Genomic DNA, 26,685 nt, shown 5'->3' on the forward strand with positions numbered 1-26,685 from the left:
AGAGACTATTCGAAACATTCTAAAATAATAATTTTCTGGATTAAATACATATTTTTGATTCATCAGGGGCTGCATATGGGAGCAGGAAGAAAAAGGCAGCTGCTTTAAAAACCCAGAAGTTCACTTACGCTGTGTGTGTGGATAGCATCTGTTTCCCCAAGAGCTCAGCAACTGTATTCCCTTTTATAAATCAAAACAGAAAATCCATGTATGTATGTATGTGCATGTAAACAGCACATTTTCCTTTATGGTAAATGCATATTCAGATTTTGGAGTGCTAACTCCCTTGGGTATCAGTCCAAAGCAAAACTGGCAGCAGCCAGGAGGCAAAGAAAGCACTACAGAAAGGTATCCAAGCTCCCAGTGGGCTTCCTTGCAGTGGCCAGGTATTCAGGGATGAATCTTCATTGCAGTACCTAAAATCCACCTAGATTTTAGATTAAAGTGTGAGGTTTTGTTGGGAGAGAAGGGGCAAAATTCATTGTTGTTCTCACAGCTCTGTTTTTTTGTAGCTGCAGTAGTTGCTGCTCAAGCGCAGGTGTTCTGAGCCTTGGATCAGGACCCTTTTCCTCTGTGTTGAAGTGACCCTGTTGTGAGCCACCAGCCTGCACCCCACTGCTCCAGGTATCCCTGGGCCTCTGACAAAGGAGGGGAGGATGAAGCAGAGACCAGAGGAGCCCATTTCCAACCCAGGCATTCAAATCTAGGAGAGCAGCTCTTGTTTAGTTGCTTTTCATAAGACCAGGAGGAAGGCATGTCCTTGGGTTAGTGCAAATGCTCTAAAGCATTAAAAAAAATTATATATTTTCCAATTCAGATAGTTGAAAGCTTTCTGCCATAATGTGACCAAAAAAATGTATTGTTAAACTGTTAGGTCATCTACATACCTGACTTTGCAAAAGAAATCTGTGACCATACAGCCCTATGAGCAAAGGCATTTTTCTTCTCATTCATTGAACCAGTTGTCTTCTATGACAGCTAATAATTCAATAGACACACTGAGTGATACATGATCTCTTTTTATACTTGTCTTTATACAGATTGTAGTGACAAATTGCTTTAAAGAGGAAAAAGAAAGTTATTTGCCATGTTTTCATATAGCAGGTGAAAAAACTGGCTGGAGATTAATGCCCTTTAAAAGTGATACTCAATTTCTCTTCAGTAAGGTACAAGTGCAGATTGTGGTAGTTCAAGTTTTTTAATTTCATTTAATAAATATTTCAAAATACTCCATTCCAGTGCATCAGATTGCACTGCTTCTGTGACCCCTATTTCCAGCTGTTTCCTAAATAAGTGCAAGACAGATGGAAAAAGGACGCCTGCCCACAGAGTTTCTCCTGCATGAACACATTCAATTCGGAGTTATTTTTGTTGATTGTATCCCAATTCTTTTCTCACCAGAGTTTCCTCAATGCTTGTGATGGAAAGGTGAAATACAAAGTGCCCTTAAAAAGCAGGTGAGACTTTTGTGGCAGTGTATCAGGTATAGATGTAGTATTTAACTTCATCAAATGTTGAGACTGCTGGGTGCGTGCAGCAACATCAAACTTGTCACTCCTCCCCAAATACAGTCAGAACTACCTTTTTTGGCAAACCTCATCAAATAAAGAGACTTCAGAATTACTCCAGGGGAGTCCTTGGGCAGTTGGGAACACCTCTGTGGATGCCCCATGTCCTCTGGGCATCACACAGTGTAAGGGCATGGCTGCCACACAGGTGGGAGGAAGCCTGGGAGATGCCTGGGAGATGCGCTGGACCACAGCAATGCCAAAGGGCATCCTCCCTTCCCTGGCTGGCTCTTGGCAAAACTTCTGACTCTGCATTACAGCACGACCTGTCCCCTCTGCCTGACTCACGCCTGGAACTGCTTGAACGGGGACTCACCTGATGTTTGTTTGGGGAGTGGGACTCTCAATGTGCTTGTTTGGTAGGTGGAACATGGATTCTTTCAAACCTGAAGGAACTTTCCAATATTTCTGCTTTGTGAGCAGGGAAGCTGATGTGCAGGCTTGTCCCCTGGTGCCTGTGGTAAGGGCTGCCTGGGGAAATCAGCCCTGCTGGTGTTGTGGTAGGGCAACTGCTGTAACACGTGGTACCAGCTTAAGCTGAAGCTGCTCATACAACTTGCCAGTGGCTCAGCTAAAAATATCAATAGGAGCTACTGATGTAAGGGTAAGTTAACTGGGGGTGCAAAAATAATATCACTAGGCTAGTGATAAACCCGCAGAAACGGTCTAAGAACTGAAAAAAGATGAAGACTCAGCTCAGCAGCTCAAAAACTGCACTTCCACCTGGCTTCTGGCAAGTGAGATGGTTAAATAGTTAATAAACGTGCCAGGCTGTCAATCACATCCCTCTGTGCTTACCTTGGGGAAGTGGACAGATTGTTTAATTAGTGCTTCAAGGCCACAAAAGCCCTCTGGCTAGGGCAGCATATGAAAAGACATGAAACTCAAATTCTTACTCCCTTTCCAAGGCACACAGGAAACCCACGTGTATTATAGATGAAAGGAGCAGTTTACATCTGCATGCAGACATGTAATGTTTAAAAAAAATTTCTTGTTTCTTTTTCCGATGGCATTTCCCAAAAGCACAAGAATTTGCTTCAAGCACACAGGCAAATAATGACTTGTTTAGCATTTTCCACTGGTAGATGATGTTGGACTGAAACTAGCTTTGAAGAGAAATATGCAAATCTTCGAAGGTTTGCTGGCCAAATTTATTTTCAGCTGTTTACCTTTGTAGGCTATATTGTTTGTTGCTACTGAAATATAAACAATGTGCTTGTTATTGACTAGAAAATAAATAGAAGGGCCAGCTGCTGCTGTATTAAGCCTACATTTCTGACAGGTCAGCTGAGACTCAGTGCTGAGAATGGGGAAAAAACTGTACATTTCAAAAACACTTTACTGTACCCATAGCTTTCTGAGCTCATTCTCTTGTCTTCACACATTCAAATGAGGTGAGGAAAAGACTAAATGTGCATAAGCCTTTCAGGAGGTTGTGTGGAAGAAGTGAGCTGTGAGAAAATTAAATATGGCAAATGAAGCAGGCACAGATGTGTGAGTGGGAAGTATGCACAGGGAGGGTTTGCATTGCTGAGGTCCCACTGGTGACTAGGCTGTGTAAAACCAGTGCTGGTTATAAACCATCAAAGATCTCATGTAACCCAGCATGCATTTATCCAGGACTTTGGACACAGTGGTAAGGAAGAGGAAGACAAAAGAGAGGCGAGTAACATGGCTTCGTAAAAAGAATAAATATCAACAGAACAACTTGGTAAAGTTCTCTGCTGGACAGGCATCTTCCTTGGAGATGAGGCATCTGGCTGCATAGCTCATTGTTGGAGTGGTTCAGATATCTGTACTATTCTATTCTTTGGTTATTTTAATCAGATTCATTCCAATGATTTATCACATCAGAAGAGCTGCAAATCTCCATGTCAAGTGTTACAGTCTGATCGTAGTGCAGGTGTTCACTCTTGGACGCGTTTCTTCAGGGAGAAGATGTAAATGTTCAAGTGGTCGCTCAGCTGCCTACCCTAAAGAGAAATCACTGAGATTAGCAACCTGTTTTGTATCTGCTTCACAATTCACTGCCTCTCCTCTCCCAGTAAGAGTGAGGGGACCCAACCACAGTCCTCATGTACTTGGGGATCCCTGACTACAGGGGGATGTGTAAGTATTCAAACAAGAGAGCTGTTTTCCTTAAACTCCTCTTGCAACACACTGCTGGGAAGTTAAATGGCTACAGGCTGGATTCACAGGTGACATAAGCTGTGATGGAGTGGGGCTCCTCAGTCAACTGTGAATTTTGACCAAGTATTTTTGTTCTGACCCCCACCAACAGGCCCATGTCGATGATCAGGTAGACTCTACTGTGCCACCAATGTCGCTGACAAAAGGTTGCTTTCAAAGAAAAATCCTTACATGCCATTGCTGTGGCTTAAATAAAAGAACACTGACTACCTCCCTTTGAAATGAGACCTATGTCGTGCAAAGTGTTTTATCTAACAGCTCAAGCCTTTAAAACAGTTGCTAAAGGATCATTTGACAATTTAGAAAAGTGGGCATCAACAAAGTAAAACTCAATTTAAGCAGTAGTTCAGATGACAATGACAAGACTGAGATATAGCAGACAAAAATGTGCTGGTAAGATTGAATGAACTGGAAAACTATTCATGTCACCAGCTTGAGAGATGCTAGCAGAGGGCCAAGAAAAAAATTGGGACAGCTATTTTGCCTGCAGATTCAAAGCAAAGTTGACCTTATTTTATTATTTCTATTTATGTCACTTTGCATTTTACCTTCCTATTTTTTCAGTCAAGTGACCTTAGGAAGAAGAAAGGCAAAAAAAGAGAGGTGGATGCATTCATGCCTCATGGGTCGACTGCTACGTAAAACTGGTCTATAAATATTCTAATTCTGATGGGTTTAAAGCCGAAACCAGTTGGCTACATTGGAATAATTCGAGTCACTGAAGTTGCTGCACATGCAAAAAGGCATTGCCTGCAATAAACCAATTTCTTTTTTTTAACTTTAGACTAAATAACACAACACACAGGACTAAAAAAAACTGCAAAACATAAACACTCAGACTCCCAGACAATGCCCCAACCAGAAACTGCTTCCAGACCCCTCTGCTCACCACGCAGACGCCGTAGTGCACGTGGGCAGCCGTGACCAGGGTGGTGAACACAGCGAGAACCGCTTCCTCCACGTGCCCCAGCAGCCCCGAGATGGCCGCGTACACCACCAGCGCCAGCGGGAACAGGAACCAGTGGAACAGCTCCGGGCGCGTGCTGCTCATCTGGCAGATGATCACCTTGCACTGGCGGAGCAAAAGGGGCCAGGTGAGAAGTGCTAGGCCAGCCCCAAGGGTCTAAGGAAAAGTATTTCCATTTTCTCCGAGGGTTGCTTTTGGTGAGAGGGAAACAAGGCTGCAGTTCAACATGGGGTTGGTTTCTGGTGAGAAGGCTGCTCACCTTTGTGCCTCACTGGGTCCTGGAGGACATTATTACTGTTTAAAATACACCTGTGGAAACCCAGGGCACCAGGAATATTTCTGCGTCTGCTCTGAGGTGCCCTGACCCCCAGGGGAGCACTGACTTTGACCCTCATTCATGGAGAAAGTTTCCTAGATTTCAAGATAGACTAGAATCCACAAAAGTGTGAAATAGATTATAGAGAGTAGTGTAGGTGTATCACTCAGTGAGAAATTTAGGTTTTGGCATTTTTAGTATATTGTGGATGGAAGCAAGATGGAGGGAACAGGGCGTCATCCTGGGTTTCTTCTTCATGCTTCTTCATTCTTCTTCTTCTTGGGTTTGGGTGGCACTCTGTAATTGGGCAGAAAAGTCTGCATTGCAGGCTCTTTGGGATCAGTTATTGGGTTAAAAGGGAAAATAATCTAGGTGTCAGTTCTTAATTGGATAGTTTATTCTTAAAAGACCTTGCAACAAGAGATTGTTGGCCATTTTGTGCCTTCTAATGAAAAGCTGCCGAACTCACAGTAGTGAGACTGTTTTACTGATAAGAAATAATAAACACCTGAGTCCGAACATGAACTATCATCTCAAGACCCAGAGAAACCAACAACTGGTACCCAAACATACACCCTTTCCTGGAGACAGTGTTTTGATACACCTGCTAAGTGGAAGCACATCTTCACAAAAGGGGAATTTGTTTGCCACCTTATGTTTTCACAGGAGCTCATAAAGTTGTGATCCCAAATCAAATGTGCCACCACCTAATTAATCACTGGGAGAGTGTTCTGGTGTTTTAATCATGCAGCCTGACAGAAATATCTTCTGGTTCATTGTATAGAAGGGAGGGAACACAATATATGACATTTTCACATCCTGTTTCTCTTTTCTAGCACTCCTTTATGTACTAAAACACCATTTTCTTGGCTCAATCATGGCAGTGGGCTCCCTGGAGATGCAGCTGGGGGCCCAGAGAAAGGGATCCTACTCAGAATGGTGGAAAAAATGAATATATGGTGCATGGTTTAACTGAAGACAATTAGCTTAATTCTACTGAGTTCTGGGAACATAATGAGACTAATTCACTTGAAATTCAGTATTTTAAAAGCAATTAAGCACACCAAAGTGTTTCTGGCTTAGACTCCTTAAGAAATGTGTCTCATATATATCATGGCTGTTACAAAAAAGTAAAGGAATTTAGGCACATCTGAAATATTTTATTGATTTAAGTTTCACTCAAAATTGAAATGTGGTTAAAAATAGATTTTATGTATCCTGAAAACAGCAGAAGAATGAAAAACTCATTCCCTGTGCAGTGCCTGAAATCTTATGACAGCAGCAGTAGGAGTCTGACCATAGGAAAGATATACTGGCTTTACTGCCTGTGCTGTGGAAACTGAAGAATGCAAAAACAAACCATGAAAAAATAATTAACTTTGAATAGTGGAAGAAGTAAGCCTTTGTACCTAATGTTAATATTTTCACTTATATTCTCAGTATTGATTGTGAATTTTTTTAATAACACTGGTTTTATGAGTCCTTTGGGAATCATTCCAGAGGGTAACATAAATTGCCAAAGCAATCTATAAGCTATAATTTTTCTGCCTACATAACTGAACCTGTCCATAGGTTGGATTTCACATTGTTTTAAACCATTGTTATACTTACATATTAGGGTGACCAAATACATGGTCAAAGGCATGAGAAGTTCCAGATACTGGAACTGGGATGGCAGGTAAAGAGCCATGTTATGCAGTTTGTGGTCTGCAGAATAGGTAATGGAAACCCAATGTGTCAGGCTATCATGGAGAAGAAAAATATTGCCATGACAAGCCTTCCTCTGATGCTGGAGGAAACATGTCTAAGGAACCAGAAGAGGTGAAAGGAAATGCAGGCTTGATTTTCAACTTCAGAATATTACAAATTCCAGCTAACACCCATACATTTTTAATGCTTGTTTTTAAAATGTTAAAATGTTCGGCTAACATGCATACATTTTTAATTCACACGAGCCTCCAACTCTGCAATGTATGTTTTGGGAAAAGAAAAAACAAAGCCTGAAGAATATGTATTGCTCTCAGTCACTGACAAACTGCAGCCTGTAAAGAAACCTCTAGTTTGCCTTACTATTTTTCTTCTGCAAGCATTCTGCCACAATCACTCTTGGTTAGTTAAGATGTATGTGCAGAATCTGCCATCTGCCAAACTCTGAAAGCATTTTCCCTACTGGCATGAAGCAATTGTATTTCTCATTTTGGAATCCCCACTATTCTCTTAAGAAAAAGGGGTAGATTAGGTAATGAATAATGCATACAATAAAACACATCTGAAAATCAAGTCATTTTTGTGAGATTTAGTACTTAAGATGGAACTGTTTGATTTGTGACCCTCAGAAATGTACATTTACAGGATACATCTAACAAACATCACAATTATAACTTTTTTTCCATTCCTGAATTCATATTTCTAAAGGGGCTATACTTTCTCTTTTAAAACCTCACATTTTTGAAGATGTGTCTCATAGTGCAAGGCACTTCTAGCCTTCCACTTTTTAACTTGGATATAGCATTGCTCAACGGCAAGATTTTAGATGGAGTTGGAGTCTATTTTCCTAAGATGACACTAGTCACTATCCTCTAGGGTATTTTTGCTTAAATGCAAGAACACCTTTCTGCTTGGTTGCTCTCCTGGCTTCCTCCAGAGAAGAAAGCCCTGGGTTACCTGCAGGGCTCAGCGCCACTGCCTGGCTGCCCCTGCTAGAGCTGCACAGAGGTTTATGTTGTCCCTTGGGAATGAAAGGGAGGAAATTGGTCACCATGACATGGTATAGGAGAAAATAATCTGTGAGCAGAGAGCCATCACAGCCCCCTACAGCTCTTCATATCTTTACCTAAGACATGCTGTCACTGGTACAGCCTTTTTCTGAATGGTGAAGGGAAAATGTAGGACCAGCTGAACTGCAGGATACAGGAATGCATGGAGCACAGTAGTGGACACAAGAGCAGGGGAAAGCTACAAGCCCTCCACTCGTGCTAGTAAATCTGTGCCAGTGCTGACCTTTCTTTTACTTTGACAAATCCCCAGTTCTGCCTGTATGTTGGGGAGTATCTGTTATATTTCTGGAAGTAAGGCATCCCTAGGGTTTTCATAAACCCTCAGAAAGCAAACCAGAACCCTCACAAAAGTGTTCCACTGTGGCAGAGGAGGCATTTCAGTACTCTAAGTGTCCCCAGTCCAGACACGTGTTGTGGTGTATTTTTATGAGACACAGTGTAACACAGAGGTGGAAGAGCTGTGTGACTCTGCTGCTTTTAGCTACATTTTCTGCTCCCTTCTCCTTATTAACAGAAAAATAGAAAGCTATCTCTAAACAATACCACCACCTCAAATATACTTACAATAACATTTGAGAAAGCAACCCCAACCATCCACAAAAACAGTCGGGGTTGCTTTGCTAATATGTTGCTTGGAGATAAAACCACCCAGACTGTAAGAAGAACGAACAGCAACAGAGGTGACACAAGAGGTAGCAGTCCTTCATACAGAGAATCATTCTTCAGTGTTTTCTTTAAATGTGCTCTGGAAATAAATACAATAATTTTGTAGAGAAAGTAATTTTATCCATTCTATTTCTACACAGTAACCTCAAACTCTAGGCCAAACTCAGCCCAAGAATTCTTCTTGCAACCAGTGCAAATGTGCTAGATACCAGACATTTTACAAGAAATTGAGGTATACCCAAGTAACATTTATTTCTGGGGTTAAAATATACTGATTTTTACATAGCTCCTGATCAGCTTTGCTTGCTCACCATTGTCTGGCAATGGACCAGTAAACTCACACAAAGTGAGCTGCAGTACTCTCAAGCACGCAGACATGTGTAAATTCAAAATACACAGCTTTGGAGGATGAAGCTTCTAACATGAGACATAAGCTTGTTTCAATTTCAATACACCCCACATTTCCAGCAGCAGCAGAGTGAAGCACATGCCTGGCAGGTATTGCTCTTTTTTAGAACGGAAGGTCATGCTGCTTGAAGATCCTGTACATTAGGATTTAGGTACTTTAGTCCAAATACAGCCTAAAGGGGAGGCATTTGGGCTAATTAGAGCACAGAAAAATTATTGTTACATTGTGTTTTCTTGGGTATTTTAAGGTCTTTTTTAAAGGTAGTAAATTATTGCATTTTCTGGCAGCTAGAAAAATGGAAACTCTAAGTTCACAACCACTAAACCATTCCTTCATACAGCTAGTTCAGAAGAGCTGTGCTCTTCTGAATTCTTCAGAATTCAGAAGAATTCTGTGCTTGAAATGTACTGGGAAATGTCCTGTTTAAAATCTTTGAACATATGTATTTATAGAAACAGCTAGACAAAAATCCAAGAAATATCTTTCTCATGCCAAAAAGGAATCATCTACTCCTAAAATAACAACCGAGAACAGGCAACAGGATGAAGAAATAGAGGACATGATTGGAAAACTCAAATCCTTCATCACCAAAGAGCTTATGCATGCATCATTCAAGCAAACCTGACTGGTAGTTTAAAATTTTTTGTGCTCTTCTTTTCAGAGGAATGACAAGCCCAGCAGAAGGCTTGAGAGGAACTATGTCAAGTGATGACTTGAAAAGGAAAATACTAAACAAAAAGTCCAGAGAGGAAAGGAAGGAAACCAAACCCTCAATGCTCATTGGGGTAAAGGCTGCTCCTGCCAGGGGCTGACATGCACAAGGTGCTTCCCTCCTCCTCCTCTCAGTCATTCCCAAACAAGATTTCCTTGCATGGCTGATTCCCAACCCCTGCCCCACAGCCCAGCCTTTCTGCAGGTCCTCAGCCTTTCCTGCCCCACATCTCCCAATTCTCCACACTTCCTGCCGCAAACCTGGGGCTGTGCATGCCTCTGGTAACTGCAGTGAGTGCCACCACACAAAAAGGGCTGTGTAGGAGAGATGTGACATTGTCTATAGACTCTCTAAAATTTAAATGTTAATGTAACTCTCCACTAATTCCTGAAGACAGGCAGTGACAGTCCCTCCTCCAGGACACTTAGGACCTGAGAGATCTGAAGTGACAGATGAGTGAAATGAGCTAGCAAATACTAGGGGAAGGCAGGCAGCATTAATAAAAATAGGCCAGTGGAATATGAACTAACTGAGTATAAAATTCTTGGGTGCAGCAAGCCAGTTCTTAGATGTAATCACAGCTTGCCACCTGCCTAGCTTACATCTGACAGCAATTATCTGCAGACAGCATACAGAGGAGAGTCTTACAGAAGGACCAGGAAGACAATTAAGCACTTCACAGAATGCAGGATGGTCAGCTACAGAATTCCACCCAGCACAGGCAGAAGTTACAAATCACATTTGTTTGCAAATAAAATGCAGTGTTTTTTACTACAGAGCCTTTATCAGTTTACTGTGCAGGACCACTGTGAGCTGCCTGGATAACAGCAAATGAAAGGAAAAGAGAGAGCTGTAAACATGAAAAAGAAACCAGTCAGATTCTGAAAACTCACCAGAAAAACCTTTTACTACATTATCAGGACAACATCTGAATGAAAGAAGCTAGTCTACTTCAAGCATTACATTTATTTGTAAATGAGGAAACCATTTAATACAGAGAATTAAATAGGAGGTGATAGAACATATTTAATGTTAATTAACTTACCTGTGAATGTTGTATAGTGTTTGTGGAAATGATAGAAACAAACTGAAGCCTGGAAGAGAAAAACATTTATATGTAATTCAACACTGATGACCTCAGAGTTTTCTCATATGATAACAGACCTTGTGTACTATTCTAAAAATGATTTGGTATTCCTGTATTCATTACAGGATATGTACTGAGATTGGGGGCTTTAGGCAATAATAAAACTGTCCTCTTTTTTCCCAAAAGCTAGCTGCTGGAAATAGTTGCTGATGCAGAATTTCCTGTGTAAAGAGTGACAAGACCAGAATGTTTTAAAAAAATTTCTGATATAGCTAATAGATAGGATCAATTATTTTTCATACAGATTTGTCTGCTGGACCCAGAACAGCCCTACTTTTCATGAGCTGCTCTTTATCTTGAAAAATCTGAGTCTAACACCAAAAGCCTTCCAGTGGAATATAGAAAGGCAATAAACTTCAAGCTGGGCTGTTCACATTAGTGGGGAAATAAGTTTATAGTTCAAAATATTAAGGGTCAACTAATGATCTGTTTTAATAACACAATAGCTGAGATTAATGAATTTTTACAGCATGTCCATCATTTGAACAAGTGAGAGTTTTTTACTTCTTTTTTAACACAGCTGTGGTGTTTCTGGAGCTCAGCTTTAACCCACAAAGCACAAGGGGTTTCACCTTTGCTAACTCTGTTTCTCCCTGCACTGCTGTTGGTACTATCAGCCCAGCTGCCAGCAGCCCCTGAGCTGCCTGAAGACCCAGCTGTACCCCTCTAACACCCCCATCCAAAATACACTGGTCCACTCAAGAATCACAGAAGACTTTCAGCAACAAGTGGAAGCTTGAGATTTAAACAAAAAAAGCCACTCTATCAGTCAGTCCTAACTAGGTGAAAATATATATGACTTTTAATCAATGTCATTCCCTGTAGAGCTCTTGGGTTTGTACTTCTTCCCCCACTTTCTGTGTATTGAGGGCTTTTCCCTGGTCAATTTGCTGCTTGGAGAGTGCTCTGGGGAGCACATTTCTGCACTGGTTTTTTATTGTAGGGCATGAGACTTGGGTGTGGTGCACTAAATTAATACATAATTCCTATTTTATTATGGGCAAGAAAAGCACTCTGTGTTAAACTTTCTGGTTTTGACCAAAAATATATCATTTAAGAAGCACTGTGCTGCCTGTAAAGAAAAGTAGAGAACTTAAATCTCCTTATTAGCAATATGGAGGGGAAAATGATTAGAGGAAAGATATGATTTCAGATGACTTTGTACTGGGGCTAATGTGACATAGCAGTGTCTTGAGAAATGTCAGTGTTTACCCTTCAGTCCTCATCAAGGACATATCCAAGCGTTTAGCATGCCCTGGCCACAGTGGCAACTCAAGAAAAGGAAAACTAAACATGAAAGAAAAGTGGAGATCAGGATTGCTGGGAAAAAAAAGAAGTAAAAAGGGATACAATAGATAATCTGTCTCTCCAGTCTTTCTGATTATCTACTAAAGAGAGGGAAACAAAGAATTGGAAAAAAAAAGAAAAGCCAGCCTGTAAATAATTTCAGGTATTGCATTCTTTTTAATGTTTACCTTTTGGGTTTGCTTCTTAAAACAATTAAGAGCTCTGCTTCTTTACCATGGCAGAAACTCCCCATCAAACAGCTAAGGATGTGCAATTGAAGTAATATCCCAAGTATTTTGTCAATATATTTCTAGAATTCACAGGCTTAGTGCCTTCAGAGTGATCTGTGTTTAATGTGCACTCCAGTTAGCAGTGTTTTCTATTAGGCAGGGAGCGCTGGTTCAATAAAATCTTGACTTACGTACAGCAGTTCCAACATCTGTATCACATTAGAGCAGACATGAGACAAAACATTGACTCTTGAGGTTAAATCTAAATTTCCTGCTGCAGTCCTGAAGTTTGATTTGTTAGGAGAAAAGCAACAGAGAGGAACAGAAATAGAGACTAGACCTAGAAATAGAATTCAAAGAGCCATGGTTGCCAACAATTTGTTATTTTTATGAAGTGCCATTTTAGTTAGGAATAACACACTGACCACAAACAGTCCCCCAGCTAGAAAAAAGCCACTTTCCAAACAGGGCAGTTCCACCAGTTACTCCCCTGTATTTTTACAGAGCTTTGCTTTTAGCACAGCGAGAGAGCTGAGGATGCAGCAGGGAAAGCAAAGGGTGTTCCCCATTTCTTATGGGATTTTCAGAATTCCATCATTTCCTACAACATGTTGCTTTCCCGTCTTTTTTTAGCTAAAGAGGCCTGGCTTGGGGGCTGCTTTTGGTACTCATTAAGTCTGCTGTTTAATTGGCATTAAGGATCCCTTTGTGCCCAGGAGCTAAACTGCTGCATCCGCATTGCTGCCATTCCCTGCTGCTCTGAGGAACAAAAGGTGCAGCCTGGAAAGCAAACCCACTGCTGGCTCTCTGGCGCTCAGCCACCCAGGCACTGCCCAAGTGATCATCATGGAGCTTTTTTGTTGTTTTTAATGTCCTAAAATTACATATTTTATTTTAAAATGATTTTTAAAATTCAATTTCAGCGCATTCCATGTTTTAACACAGATGGGAAAATAGAACTCCTCAAGCGTTCTTAGAGATGGTATGCTGCTCTTCCAGGATTTTTTAGTTTCTTCTTTAGTATTTTCCCATTCTTCAGCTGATTTAAAATCTGAGACCCAACTGTAAGAACACAGGCCTGTATTAAAGGCAGAAATACCAAAGCACAGATGGGTGGCACAGATACACAGGGAATTCTTGTGTCACGCCAGGCTGAAAGTATCAAGCCCAAATCCTCGGATTTAGGTACAATCCTATAGTCAGTCCTCTGTGTTGCACAATGTAAACTCCCTTTTCAGAGAAGTAAACATTTTTAAAGCTCTTTATTAGGAATTATTTTGTCCATATTAAAAAATGCCAAACATAAGCATAAACAAACAAACAAATCCCAATGCATTCAGAAATTCAGGATTAAGGACATATTAGAAGAGAAGAAATGAAGGCATTATCCTGTTTTCCAAATATGTATGTGTATAAAAGCAGTTACACACACAGACATGTATATAAATATGTGTGCATGTTATATATACATATATATATATGTATATATATGTGTGTGTGTGTGTGTGTGTGAGTATACACGTGTATAAAAGAGATCAAAAGGCAATTCCCATCAGCCTTAAAGACAACTTTAGATTTCATTTAGTGCTTTCAAATTCATATATGTGTGTGTGTGTGTGTGTGTGAGTATACACGTGTATAAAAGAGATCAAAAGGCAATTCCCATCAGCCTTAAAGACAACTTTAGATTTCATTTAGTGCTTTCAAATTCAATTCCAAACCAATAAGGTGTTGTAATATAACAGAATAAATTAATAATAGTTTTAAAAAGTTAGCACACAATGGATACCATGATACCTTGTCACCCATGTTATTTGGACTGACAGTAATATATTTTAATTATGTGAGGGCATTTTAAATGCTCATGTAACTAAATTTAAAGACTACTGAAGATCTACAGGCAGACAGGTTGTTTCCATGACATGCTGCAGTTACTGTGGCTGTTGTACCTGATTTAATTCAGGCATTTCTGCAAAATACAGACTTGGTCATTGTAGAGAAAGAGAGGGTATGGCTAGGAACAAACTGCTGACACTACTGTCAGCTCCAGAAAATGCTATTTCAGTACCCAACAGCCCCATGCTGGCACTCAGACAAAGCAAACAGCCCTTGCAGGTAGCCACATTTCTGAAAACACAAAACCTCACAGACTGTAAACACTGCTAAATAAAGAAGTGACTCCAACACATCTAAACCACTAGACAAGTTATAGTGCCTCAAAGGAAGGACAAACTTTGCTGTTTATCTTCTCTACACCTCTGCTAACATAAATCCCCTTTGTTTGTAAATTCCTGACAAATTACCAATCCTTAAACTGTCCTAAGAAAAGCACTGAAAATTTATTTGTTAAGAATTGGCTCTCCTGATAGCTAAAAATCAAAAATTCAAAAATGAGACAGTGCAATACAGGGATGTAATTTTAGGTGAACACTGCACTGGAAATTGTGTGAATTTGTTCAGGAAAGCACCATCCCTGCCATGCTCCCCCTCCCCAAAAAAATACTCCCCAGAGCACTCATCCCATTTGGGAGGCAGGGAAGAGGCCTGTGCAGACCTTCTGGGCATATCACAGAAGTTGACCAACTCTCTAACAGCAGGTAGTTGTACTTGCATTTCAGCTTACAAATGAAATACCATCACTCTCCTCATTCTTCAAGTGCCCACACCTCTGTATGGCCTTCTTCAGTACACTGCTTGGCCTTCCCATCTCTAGATTAATAATCTGTCATAATCAATGTTTGCTATAAAGAAATAGGATGTTATAATTTGCCTTTCTCAGCTACCAGACAAGAAAAATTAGATTCAAAATATCCAGGCCTCAATATTAGCTTGGAAAAAAATTTAAGTACTTTTTCCTTGGTGTTTTTTTCAAACTCCTTGCACATTTAGAGCAGCTAGACACATGGAAATATCTTAACACACTGAATGTTTAGCACACTGATCAGAAGCAAGCTTCATCAAAAGGCGAACATTTTAGAAGCACTTGTTTCTGGAACAGAAGCTTTTTGTGGAGCAGTGTGACCTACTCTGGCATGTCTTGAGCAGACAACTCTTTTAACTGATTGTGCAAACACATAATTGCGTTTTGAGCTGTCCACTAAAAAAACCATTATATTTTATTACTCTGTAAAATGGCAAACTTAAAACCACTTAGTAGCTGGGGGGAGGGGAAACCTTAGAAAACAAATGTATAATTTGCAGACTTAATTGAGCCTGTAAAGTCTGAACACATTAGGGTGAAAAATACACCCAAAATCCACAGTATGAAATAATTTTCCAGGGATTAAGGGAACATAAGGTAGACATAAGCACTGTCTTCATGCACAAAGTTGATGTAGGTTTTGGATGTTTAGTATCTAAGATATTTTTTGAGTATAAAGATTGTATAGGGATGCATTTATCATGCTTGTTGAAGAGAGATATGTTTATCATGTTTTGATTTTATACCTTATTTTCAGTGTCTAAGGAAGTACACATGGCATTTATCTCAAACTGAGCTGTAAGATAACAATTAGCTTTCAGAGGGATTTAGAACCAATTGAAGAATTAGTTTATGGATGTAGCTGCTTCTTTGATGTAGCTCTGTTCAAACTGAAAAGCCCAGACTGGCTTCCAGAAGAACTCTGCCAGGCAAGCTCCCTTGTTTGACCTTCTCCTGGAGGTCCCAGAGCCCCTGAAATGACTCCTCATGCCTTAACACCACCAAACTCATTCCCACCTGTAGTCAGCATCCTGTGACACTGCTCAGCCTCTGGCCTTGAGCACTCTGCTCTTCTGGGTTATTGTTCTGACTGGTTCAGATGAGTTACTATGAACATGAACTCAGTGATTTCTTAAAAATATATCTCAAGTGACAGGTGAGTATTTCACACCCTTTGCTTTAACAGAGCCTCGCACAATCTGTCACAACAATGCCTTAATAAATGTTGAATTGGTGACAGACATGTAGAAGCCAACTCATGTTAAGCACACTTCTCAAACAGGACTGGTCAAAGCCTGTTGTAGCAATAACCTTTTGAAAACATTGCACTTAACATTTAATCATTCAGCAAGTCATCACTAGGGCAGAGCCATCAGCCACTTTGCAATGGGAACTACAGGAAATCACTACAGAAGGACATCATTCCATAGGGGGAGAAACAATTCATAATTTGACCGTGGCCTCTTAAACAGTTTCTGACACTGAAAAAGGGGCAGGCTGCTGCATGAACACCCATGGCAAGGACTTGTGTGTCCTCCTTTGATACACAGGATGTAGCACAGTGTAAGTACAAGGCACTGGTTTAAAGGAGTAACTGTGCTGTGCTTTCCCACTATGATGGAATTCAAATAATTGGCATGTTTAAAGTGTTACAGCTTGGCCTCCTCGTTAGTGTTTTGCTGCTCTTATCTGTTCATTTATGTTTTCACTCCTCATTTTATATACTTAAGTAGCTCAGGGAAGAGTGACCCTCAAGGAAAACACTCTGTAGAAGTCAGCATAGAAACCAAACCCATGACCATCATAGGAAAAATTTCTGAATGCTTTGGCCTCATCTCTAAAACAAAGTTCAATTTTCAGATCTCTGATAGATATTAATATTCAATTCACATTTCATGTTCAAACCTGCACTTTGAGAACTTGTTTCAGCTTTGCCACAGTTTTCAGTAGCCAGATCTGGGCTCTGTTGACCACACATAGTAGACTCAAAATATGACACCATGTCTGGATTACAGGCTGGTGTCTGCCCAATGTGCCACACACTGATGAAGTATAACACATCCATTCCATGCTTAAGTGATCCTTTTTCCATGAAGTCTATTCTTGTGGTTGCAATTAATACTGAAAAGAAGCAGGAAAATCTGTGCATCCAGGCATCATTTTTCCAACTTGCCTTCCTAAGGAAATGAAGCTGATGAGCTAACTCTGCTTGTTTATGTACATTCCACCACAACTTCCAAGCCCTCAGTCAATTCTGAACAGAAGAATACACCAAAAGAAATTTCCAGTAAGATGCATGTCTCCATCTTCCTTTCTCCAGGAAAGGATTATAGCCTGAACTCAAATTTTATTAGACATTATAAAATCTTCATGCAGAGCAAGTATGAAGGTCCCAAACATGAGAAATGCTTCATGCAGAGCATGCACCTACAGGTCATTTAATAGCAAGGTGAGACAGAAACCATCATCAATTCGTAATGCTGCTCCCTGAACTACAGATGCCTACCTGTCAGTGAAAATCTTCTCACAAAGTCTACAGCATCATTTGTGGTACAAGAATTTATGTGCAGAACTGACTGCTTTAAAATGCTTATTGTAAATATTTCATATTGCTCTCAACCTGATAACACGGTGACAGGGAATGTTTGGGATGCCCTGAAGGGGTGAAAATAAATGATAGCTCTCACCCCAATGCTGCCCTTTGAAGGGACCCTAGTTAGCCAGATAATGCTATGGGACAATTGTGGTTAAATCCCAAGAGAGCTTTTGGAGTGTCATCTACAGGAGCCCTGATGAGTGCAGAGTAATTAGTTCCAGATGAGCACACAGGCACATAACTTTAACAGGGTCTGTCTGCTCCCCTGCTGGGAGAGAAAAGGCATTTCTGCCTAGCAGCCAGGTCAGCTGCTCTGGAAACAGGAGAGGGACCTTCCTCATTGATCCAGGGTCCAGCTAGGTGTGTGTTTTGAAGCTGAAGGATGGAATTGCATTCACTGCCAGTGAAAATTACAGGATCATGTTTGCTGGGTAGATGACAAATTCACATAAAATACTGTGCTGAAGTTTCTCTATTTCACAGGGTAGTCCTCTGAGGTCACTGCTCAGCAGCTCAGGACTTGGCTTTCCTACAGGTGTTCAAAGTGTGCCAGAGAGTTCCCAGGAACATACATAAAGCTCTCTTTCCTAAAACATCTAATCTAAACACCAGTATTGCTGCACTTTTATGTATATCTTTGTGTGTTCTGGCACCTGATAAAAGCTCCATTACTTTCAATGAGAAAGTGTCACCTGGTGATACCACAGCTTCCTCTGAAGAGGTGCTTTTGCAGAGTTCATCCTTAGGTTATACATGGATTTTATATTTTTTTTTCCCAGAAAACTCCAGGAAAGACATCTGAAAAACACTCTTGTGCATCTTGTTTGGATTTGCTCCCACCACAGAAAGTAGGGGCTAAAGCCCAGCTGCTCTCAGAGAAGCAACAGCTCAGCAGCTGAACTCCTGTTGTGTATAGAACAGTAAAAGCACCAAAAAATGCCAAGTATTGATGGAGCAGCTACAGGTTGGTCGTTAGAAGGACCACTGGTGACTACTAAATGCCATCAGATGGTTAAGCACAGCCATTTATGGTTTAATGGCTCCTCTCAGGATCCTGGGAAACTAGCTTGTAAAAAGCATCAGAGGCCCTCTTTGTTTTTAACTAGCCACAAAGGCATTTAACTGAGCAAGCCAGAGGGGGCTCACTGATACAAATGGTTCTGGCTGAGCAAGACACACTTGCTGCAGTCTCTCTAAGGGAGAGAATAATTGAATCTTCCTGGCTGCTTGGCCCTTGGTGTAGGTTAGACAGGTACTTTTTCTGCAGTCACAGTGGGAGTCCTGTAATTTACCACAAGCTTCTAAAAATTTCACATATCCCTAGTCGCAGCACACAAGCTACCCAATGATAACCACCTTACTGCTGAGCTGAGATTCAAACATGAAATGGCAGTGCTTTCTGGATCAGCATGACCCTTAGTGGAAGGATACTACTTTTTCTATATTTAAATTTAGTGTCTGATTCTAAGAGATTTCCTAAGCACTATGATGATTCTGTAATATAGAGTCAAGGTTTTTGGAGAAACTTTTTAGCTCCTACTTAAGCCTACTTTTCTTGGGACAATGATGGAAGAAATACTATTCTGTGCTCACAAATCCATTCATACAAGCATATCACAGAAGACAGAAGCAGTACTTCTCTGACTTCTATGTCTTGGGCCACTGAAGACAGTGAGTCAAATTTTGGTCTAAGTTAAGGACACATACAATGGGTTTTGCAATCCACTGCATCAGAGCTAACATTTGGCTTCCTGAAGAAATTATATTCTGTTACCCATAAGAAGACACAAGACAGAAGCAGTACTTCTTTCTAGTGTTAATGGAACAGTCCATCAAACGTAGCTTTGCAGCTGGTTCTGGCAGAGTATGGAAAAGGATGCTCACGCCTGCAGATCTGATAATGCTGAGATGCTTCCCTTCCACAAATGTTCCTACTAAATGTTGAACAGTTTGGATTAAACCTTCATCCTTGGCTTCCCAAGTGCAAGGGAAGCCATCAGAGTAGTCCCTGAATGGGCTGTCACATGTCCTAGTGACAGGAACCAAGCACTGGTGTGTGCAGCACAGACCAAGTGTGTTCAGTGGGCTGGTCTCTGCTGGCCTAACGCTGCCCTGACCTGCCCATTCCGGGTGAGCCAGTGTCCATCTGCCCTGGGCTTGCAGTGCTGCTTCAAGAGCAAAAATCCCTCCCTGTCTACAGCTACACCTCTATCAAAGGTGAATAATTCACTGACTATTGAAAAAGCAACCACTGGCTTTTCCCCCTTCCTTTCTTTTTTTTCCTCAGAGTTCCTAAATCAGGTCTGACTAGAAAAAGACTGTATCATCTTGGTCACACAGTGTTGGGGTTTTTTGGGTAAAGCACAAAACCACGTCCTTGCAGACATTGCTCATTAGAAAGCACAGCCTGAACACAGGGTCCTTTCTAACCTATGAATTCTGGGAAACAGTGCTGGGGCAAGAGGTGGTACCTGCTGACAACCTTGCTATAGGGAGAGGGTGGTGAGAGAACACATCAGTGCAAAATGCTCAAATGGTTGACATGGGGGAAGCACCTATAACCAAGTCCTCCATTTGGCTCAAGGGCAGAAGATGTTTCTTGGGATGCAAGCCTAGAGTGATTGTGTCAAACAGTATTTTGGTGCCCTCTTCTCACCACTTGTATGCTCATTTAAAAATCTCCAAAATGCATATGCTAATTTCTTCACCTTCCAAGCAACACATCAAAAACATTTTGCATACACAGATTTTCAACTAAGACTTCTATATTTTAAACTCATTAAAATGTAACTGCTCTTGTTCTCAGTCTTGATAGAGCAGCCAAAAAACATCAATGCTCATTTCAAACTACACTGACAGTATCAAATAATGACCAAATAGGCTATTGCTGTGTATGAAAAATAAATCTCTTCTGCTTGCAAAGGATTTCTAAAGAAGAGCTTAGAAACCACCGGGCTTTTATTCATATTTACAATTGTGCATCTGAGGTTATGTAAATAATGTCTTCATTCCCTCTGTACATAATGTTTTGGAACATAATGTGCTCCAGGCCAAAACATTAAACTTAGAATAAGCATAAATGTAAGTGACATTTTACCTGAGTGACATGAGAAATTCCTGAGACTTTGGGAGCCCAGCAAGCCAGCACACTGCACTGAATTGCACATGCAGATAAGGAGTATTTTCTATATTATTTGTGTGCAGCATACACTAATTCAGTGAGGAACAAATTTTCCAAAATTATCTACTTTTTAGAAATTTTCCAGTATTAACCCTTTTCATTATCTCTATTCATGTATTTTTGGACTAGCCAACACTTACAAAAGTAAAACCAAAAAAAGAAAGAGGGAAGTATAAAAAATATCAAATCCAAATTATTAAAAAGCAGCACACTTTTGTACTGATTTGGACACTTACCTATAAGCAGGATAACTAATACATCCGTAATATAATAACCAAACACCAAAGGCTTCTGCCAGACCTCCACACCAACAGTACCAGTGAGCAGATATGCTGCTATTAATACCTACAGAAAAAAAGATAATTGATTTTCAATATTATTTAGGCTTTTCAATACTCTTTTTTTTTCTGTGTTATGTGTCTTCTCCAAATGAACTTCAACAAACACATTTCTGGTTTTCTATTAAATTTTAACTCAAAGATACACTGAAATTAACCTCTTAATCTCTGAATCTCTGAAATTAACTCTGAAATTAATCTCTTTGTTAATTACCAGGCTTTTTAAGATCACATATTAACAGCAGAATGCTGATGTCACTTAAACTTCTATTACACATAGATAATATTACATTTGGTTTCACTTACTTCTTTGTATCTGAAACCAAGACTCTTGCCCTGTCAGTATATAGGTCTTTACAAGGTTTTGCTTGGATTTTGCATTGTGAAACTGGATGTTTGAATTGCCTCTGCAAGAACAAGCGGCATAACAGATCTGCAGCAAGGAGGAGCAGGCGCCAGTGAGTGCCATTGTGTCTTGGGCCACTGAAGACAGTGAGTCAAATTTTGGTCTCAGTTAAGGACACATATAATGGGGTTTTGCAATCCCCTGCATCAGAGCTAACATTTGGCTTCCTGAAGAAGTTGTATTCCATCATCCATAAGACATGATGGATGGAATCCTGACCCCATCAAAGTTGATGGCAAAGCTCCAACTGCCTTTGATGGAGCCTGAATTTACTCTCACACGCTGAATCCTGAACAGACTATTTTGGCAAGTGATAAAAGAGGAACTTCAGTATTAACCATTATTACAGTCAGTACTTTTGGCAGGGTAGTCATGAGCATCATTGTCAGATGTCAGTGCATGTCTAGGAACAGGGGTGTGGATGCAATGGGCTCTCATAGGGAATGCCCTGCCCTGGGATTTGGTGATGCAAGACTCCCAGATTGAGATTGCCTCTTAACAGATGTAGCATATGAAAAAAAAACAACACTCCTTGGCTTCAGAATTTTGGTATATTGTTTTTTAAGGACTTATCACTTTGACTACACTGAAGCAGTCTCCAGCTTTAGGAAGCAGACCTCCTTTCGAAAGCCTGAAGATGAGAAAATGGCTCTGTCCCTTGATCTAAGCTATACTAACAAAAAATTGAAGATTGTCAAAATTACTAGCAAAGTCTAAGTCTGTTAATCAGCTATATAAACTGTTTTAAAGGCACTGCTGGTGGGAAAAAAAAAAGTAAAGCAATGTTCCTAAGTTCAACTGAATAATTTTACTTAAGATGGCCAAGTTTTTTACTTATCTCTCTGCCATAAACCAGCTTTAGAACTTTTCAGATATAAATGTAGTCTCTAGCAAGTAAAAATAATTGCAGCCTTTTGTAAAATGAGAAGTTCAAATTAAATAACTGTATTTGGTTTGTGTGGCCAGTTTTTGGTAGCAGGGGGGCTACAAGGGTGGCTTCTGTGAGAAGCTGTTAGAAGCTTTTCCCATGTCCAGCAGAGCCAATGGCAGATGGCTCCAGGATGGACTCACCACTGGCCAAGGCTGCACCAACCAGAAATGGTGACAATGTCTCTGGTATAACATATTTTAAAAGGGGAAAAAAAACCCATATTGTGCAGTTGTAATTGCTGCCAGAGAAGAAAGGAGTGAGAATATGTGAGAGGAACAGCCCTGCACACAACAAGGTCAGTGGAGAAGAAGGAACAGGAGGTGCTCCAGGCACCAGAGCTGAGATTCCCCTGCAGCCCATGGTGCATCCCATGGTGATGCAGCTGTGTCCCTGCAGCCCATGGACATCCAGGGGGATGCAGAGATCCACCTGCAGCTCCTGGAGGATCCCACATCAGAGCAGGTGGGTGTCTGAGAGGAAGCTGTGAACCTGCAGGAGGCCCATGCTGGAGCAGACTCCTGATAGGGATCTGCAGACCCATGGAGAGAGGAGCCCATGCTGGAGCAGGTTTCCTGGCAGGACTTGTGATCCTGGGGGGGACCCACAGGACTGGAGCAGGCTGTTCCTGAATGACTGCACCCCATGGAAAGGTACCCATGGTGCAGCAGTCCATGAGGAACTGTAGCCCATGGGATGGACTCACATTGGAGAAGTTCACAGAGAACAGTCTCCCATGGGAGGAACCCACTCTGGAGCAGGGGGAGGACTCCTCTCCCTGAGCAGTAACAGAAATAACCTGTAATGAACTGACCATAACACCCATTCCCTGTCTCCCTGTGCCAGTGGGGGAGTGGAGGTAGAATCCAGGAAGAAGGGAGAGGTAGGGGAAAGGTGTTTTTAAGATTTCTCTTACTTCTCATTATCCTGCTTTGATTTTGATTCATAAGAAATTAAATTAATATCCCTGAGCTGAGTCTGTTTGGCCCATGATAGTAATTTGTGAGTGATCTCTCCCTGTCCTTCTATCAACTCATGAGCCTTTCATAATATTTTCTCTCCCTGTCCAGTTGCAGAGGACAGTGATAGAGCAGCTTTGGTGGGTGCCTGGCATCCTCCCACCACAATAACACAAGTGAGAACTATATAGCAAGGCAATGTAGATGGGTACAATCTTGGATTCCAACTCTCAGCAGCATCTGACCAGGAACATTTTTGGCTTTCCAAGACCTTCTCTATGAGGATGAGGAATACTTATGATGGAAAAGATATGGAAATACAAGATGTTAATTTGTAGGCTGTCTAATATAGCTGACAGCAGGACAGCTGGATTCTGAGCAGGGACTCCCTATCTTGCCACAATTTTGTAAATAACGGCAACATAGCCACATTTGTTCCTGTGTAAAATCAGAATAATCCTTTGATGTGGCATTGGGAAAATTCTATATAAACATAAGGCAGTATAACCCCTCAAAGTTCTCTACCTTCTAGCCTCTTACCTGTTCTCTAAAATTTTTGATATTTTAAAATCACCATCACTTTCATGTCTTTTCACTATTTCAGGTATAAGTTTTCAGACCACAATATTTTAGATTGTGTGCGTACATACATTTATTTTCTTGCCATTGATTTACCATTTCTGTTTTACACACAGGCACATTTAGTATGCTGTGTGATATTCTACATGATGAAATAAAAAATCAAATACTTTGTCATCTTCTAAAAAATCGTGGATATGCTTTAAAATTCTTTATGATTCCACAAAAACCTGATATTAATTTTATTGTAATATTCAATTTCACTAGCATATTGCTACAGTATTAATTGCTCGTGTGTTGAAATATTTTCCATTAATGCAATGCTCAAAATAAACGCCTAGAAAGCAATTTAAAATACAAGGCTACTTCATTCTTCTGATAACAAATGTGACACTTGCCTAAAAGAGTAAGAATTATTTCCTACAAGCTATTTCAACAGGAGTTAGCTTCAATGTGATGCACAATTTTTACACTTTATTTTTTTCTCCGTTTTTTTTTCTGTCAATAAATAATTGAAGGTTGCAAATCTTAGACTTTGAAAAATTTTACCTAAAAAGATGACTTTGCATTTAGACATTACAGACAAATAACTAAAGGTACGTGGAAGATTAATTAATCAAGAAAGGTTTTTGGAGAATCATAACCAAGTGGTTAAGAATGAAGCAGTCTGCTGCAGAAAAAGCCTGTGCACAGCAGGTTCTTCTGTTCAGATTTCACATGGATATACCATGGGGCTTCCCTCAGATAACTGAGTATTGAGATCAGTTTCCAGCCCTGTCTGGAGGCAGCTTGAAGCAAACACCATGGTCTGGCCAGCACTGCTTCCTCACTGCTATAATTTCTCCTAATTCAACAATTCCATTGTGCCCCAACTTTGGAACTAAGTAATAATACTTTTTCTTCACAAGAAAGGCTCTGCTTTCTACAGACACTTCAAATTAGAAAATCTCTGAAAGTGAATATCCTTTCAACTGAAATTAAATTGTGAATCATGATAATATGACCAAAGAGCAACATATTTGCATCTTTATTTTGCTTTTTAATAGAAAAGGGGTTTTGCCCCTCAGAGGAGGTAGACATTTTTTCAAGATGTGATTTGAACTTGCATTGTTTGGGATTTCTCTGCCAGCTCCTGAAACATTTGCTGCCACAGTACATCCCTAGCAAAGGTCATATGGAACATATTTCAGCATGGGTTTTGTAAATAAGCTTGTCTAAAGAAAATCTGGTCTATGGTACCCATGAAAGAAACCTTCCCCAGTGTGACTTAAAAGGAAGGAGAAAAGGAAGTCCTACAATGTTCCAGTTGCTAGGGACATCGTGTACTTCCATCTATTCGGAGTTCCAAGGCACGCAGAGAACTCTCCCAGAGGCTCTCAGTGGTACTGCCCAAAGCCATCAGGCAGAAGCAGCTGGGAAAGCATCTTAGACTGAAACCCCGGGGCTCACGGTCCAAGCACCCATCCCTTCAGGCACAACTCTCTCTATGTGTGGGATTTCTGGTCATCCTCTCCTTGCAGGGCAAGGGCTGGCCAGAGACAGCTGCCTGCTGCTTTTGGAATTTTACTGCTTGAGCTTTTTCTGAGCCTGCTCTTCTTGGCTGGGGAGAGGGAGAGGAAGGAGAGTGGAATTGTCTGGGTCACTGCAGCTCTCATACAGGTCTTCACTTTTAAAGTTTTAATTAAGAATATAAAGGGTATCTCCTGTTACACTTAAGGCAGCACCAATGGAGCAGAGCTATCATTACATCATATTAAGGAAAAATTTTTTCCCCTGCTATGAACTCAACTGCAGTGGCTTATGAAAAGCAACAGCAGGATTAGGCAAGTATTTCATTAGGGTAATATTAAATTCTCCAGAAAGAAAACAGATCTTTTTTTAAAACAAAACAAGAAGATGTCTGTGAAAATTAACATATGGCAAGAAGCCAGAAATTTTAATTTCTCAGGAAAGCTCTGTCTTTTTTTTTTCTCCAAGAAACTTAATTTGCAGATATTAGCTTTCTTTGGTTTGTCTTGTGACAAAAATAAAAGTCTTCATTTTCACAAGATGTCTCCAAGGGAATTTCTCACAGATCATAGCAGAGATTCATTTTCTTGTTTTTTCCTCAGACTTCTGGGGTTTCCAATAGGTGTGCTTACTCAACAGTGTATGAAAATTGTCTAGATGCTATGATACAGAGGCTGCTCTCCCTGCACCTTTTTCTGCTACTCAGGAGTCAGCACAGGATAGATCCTTGTGCAGGAGGGAGAAAGAGGCAGGAATAGCTTTCCCTGCTGCATTTGCTGCCACCTTGATTCTGGATCCACAAACGTAATGGTCCTCTGACCAAGCATCTCTCAGACACATTACAGCCATTTTTCAAGTTTACAAACCACAGCTTCCTGCAAATGATTGTCTGCTGTAATCAAAGCTAATTGGAGTGCCAATTACAGCCCAGCTAGCTTAATTGGGTTACCAGTTCTGATGAGTCATCAAGTCCCAGAAAAACGTGATGTGCATAATTCCCACAGATTTCCCTGTCTATAAGAAGGTATTTTTCATGAGGAACAGCAGCTCTTTCTCTAGCACAGCCGAGGCAGAGCCCGGGAGAGGGCTGTGTTTGTGTACAGCAGAGCTGACTCAGCAGCAGTGTCCTGGGAGCCACATGCCAGTTAAGAGCTCATTAAGGTCATCAGTCCTCTATCTGCATGCTGACAGTAACTACTGGTTTTCCAGAGTTCCTGGC

The 26,685-nt window shown here is 40.7% G+C and overlaps 1 protein-coding gene across 1 annotated transcript in view; it reads right to left on the bottom strand.

Moving 5' to 3' along the window:
• Window positions 1-1,052: 1,052 nt before the first annotated feature.
• Window positions 1,053-26,685, bottom strand: part of LOC102044008 (ethanolaminephosphotransferase 1-like) — a 45,327-nt gene continuing 19,694 nt past the window's right edge. The window contains exons 6-10 of the mRNA XM_005418302.3: window positions 20,984-21,092; window positions 10,651-10,699; window positions 8,383-8,563; window positions 4,648-4,830; window positions 1,053-3,541 (exon numbers count right to left, since the gene is read on the bottom strand). Of these exons, the coding sequence (XP_005418359.1) occupies window positions 3,476-3,541; window positions 4,648-4,830; window positions 8,383-8,563; window positions 10,651-10,699; window positions 20,984-21,092 (588 nt within the window). The 3' untranslated portion in view covers window positions 1,053-3,475. The remainder of the gene's footprint in view (window positions 3,542-4,647; window positions 4,831-8,382; window positions 8,564-10,650; window positions 10,700-20,983; window positions 21,093-26,685) is intronic.

The sequence above is a fragment of the Geospiza fortis genome, unplaced genomic scaffold, assembly GCF_000277835.1.
Source record: "Geospiza fortis unplaced genomic scaffold, GeoFor_1.0 scaffold53, whole genome shotgun sequence".
NCBI lineage: Eukaryota > Metazoa > Chordata > Aves > Passeriformes > Thraupidae > Geospiza > Geospiza fortis.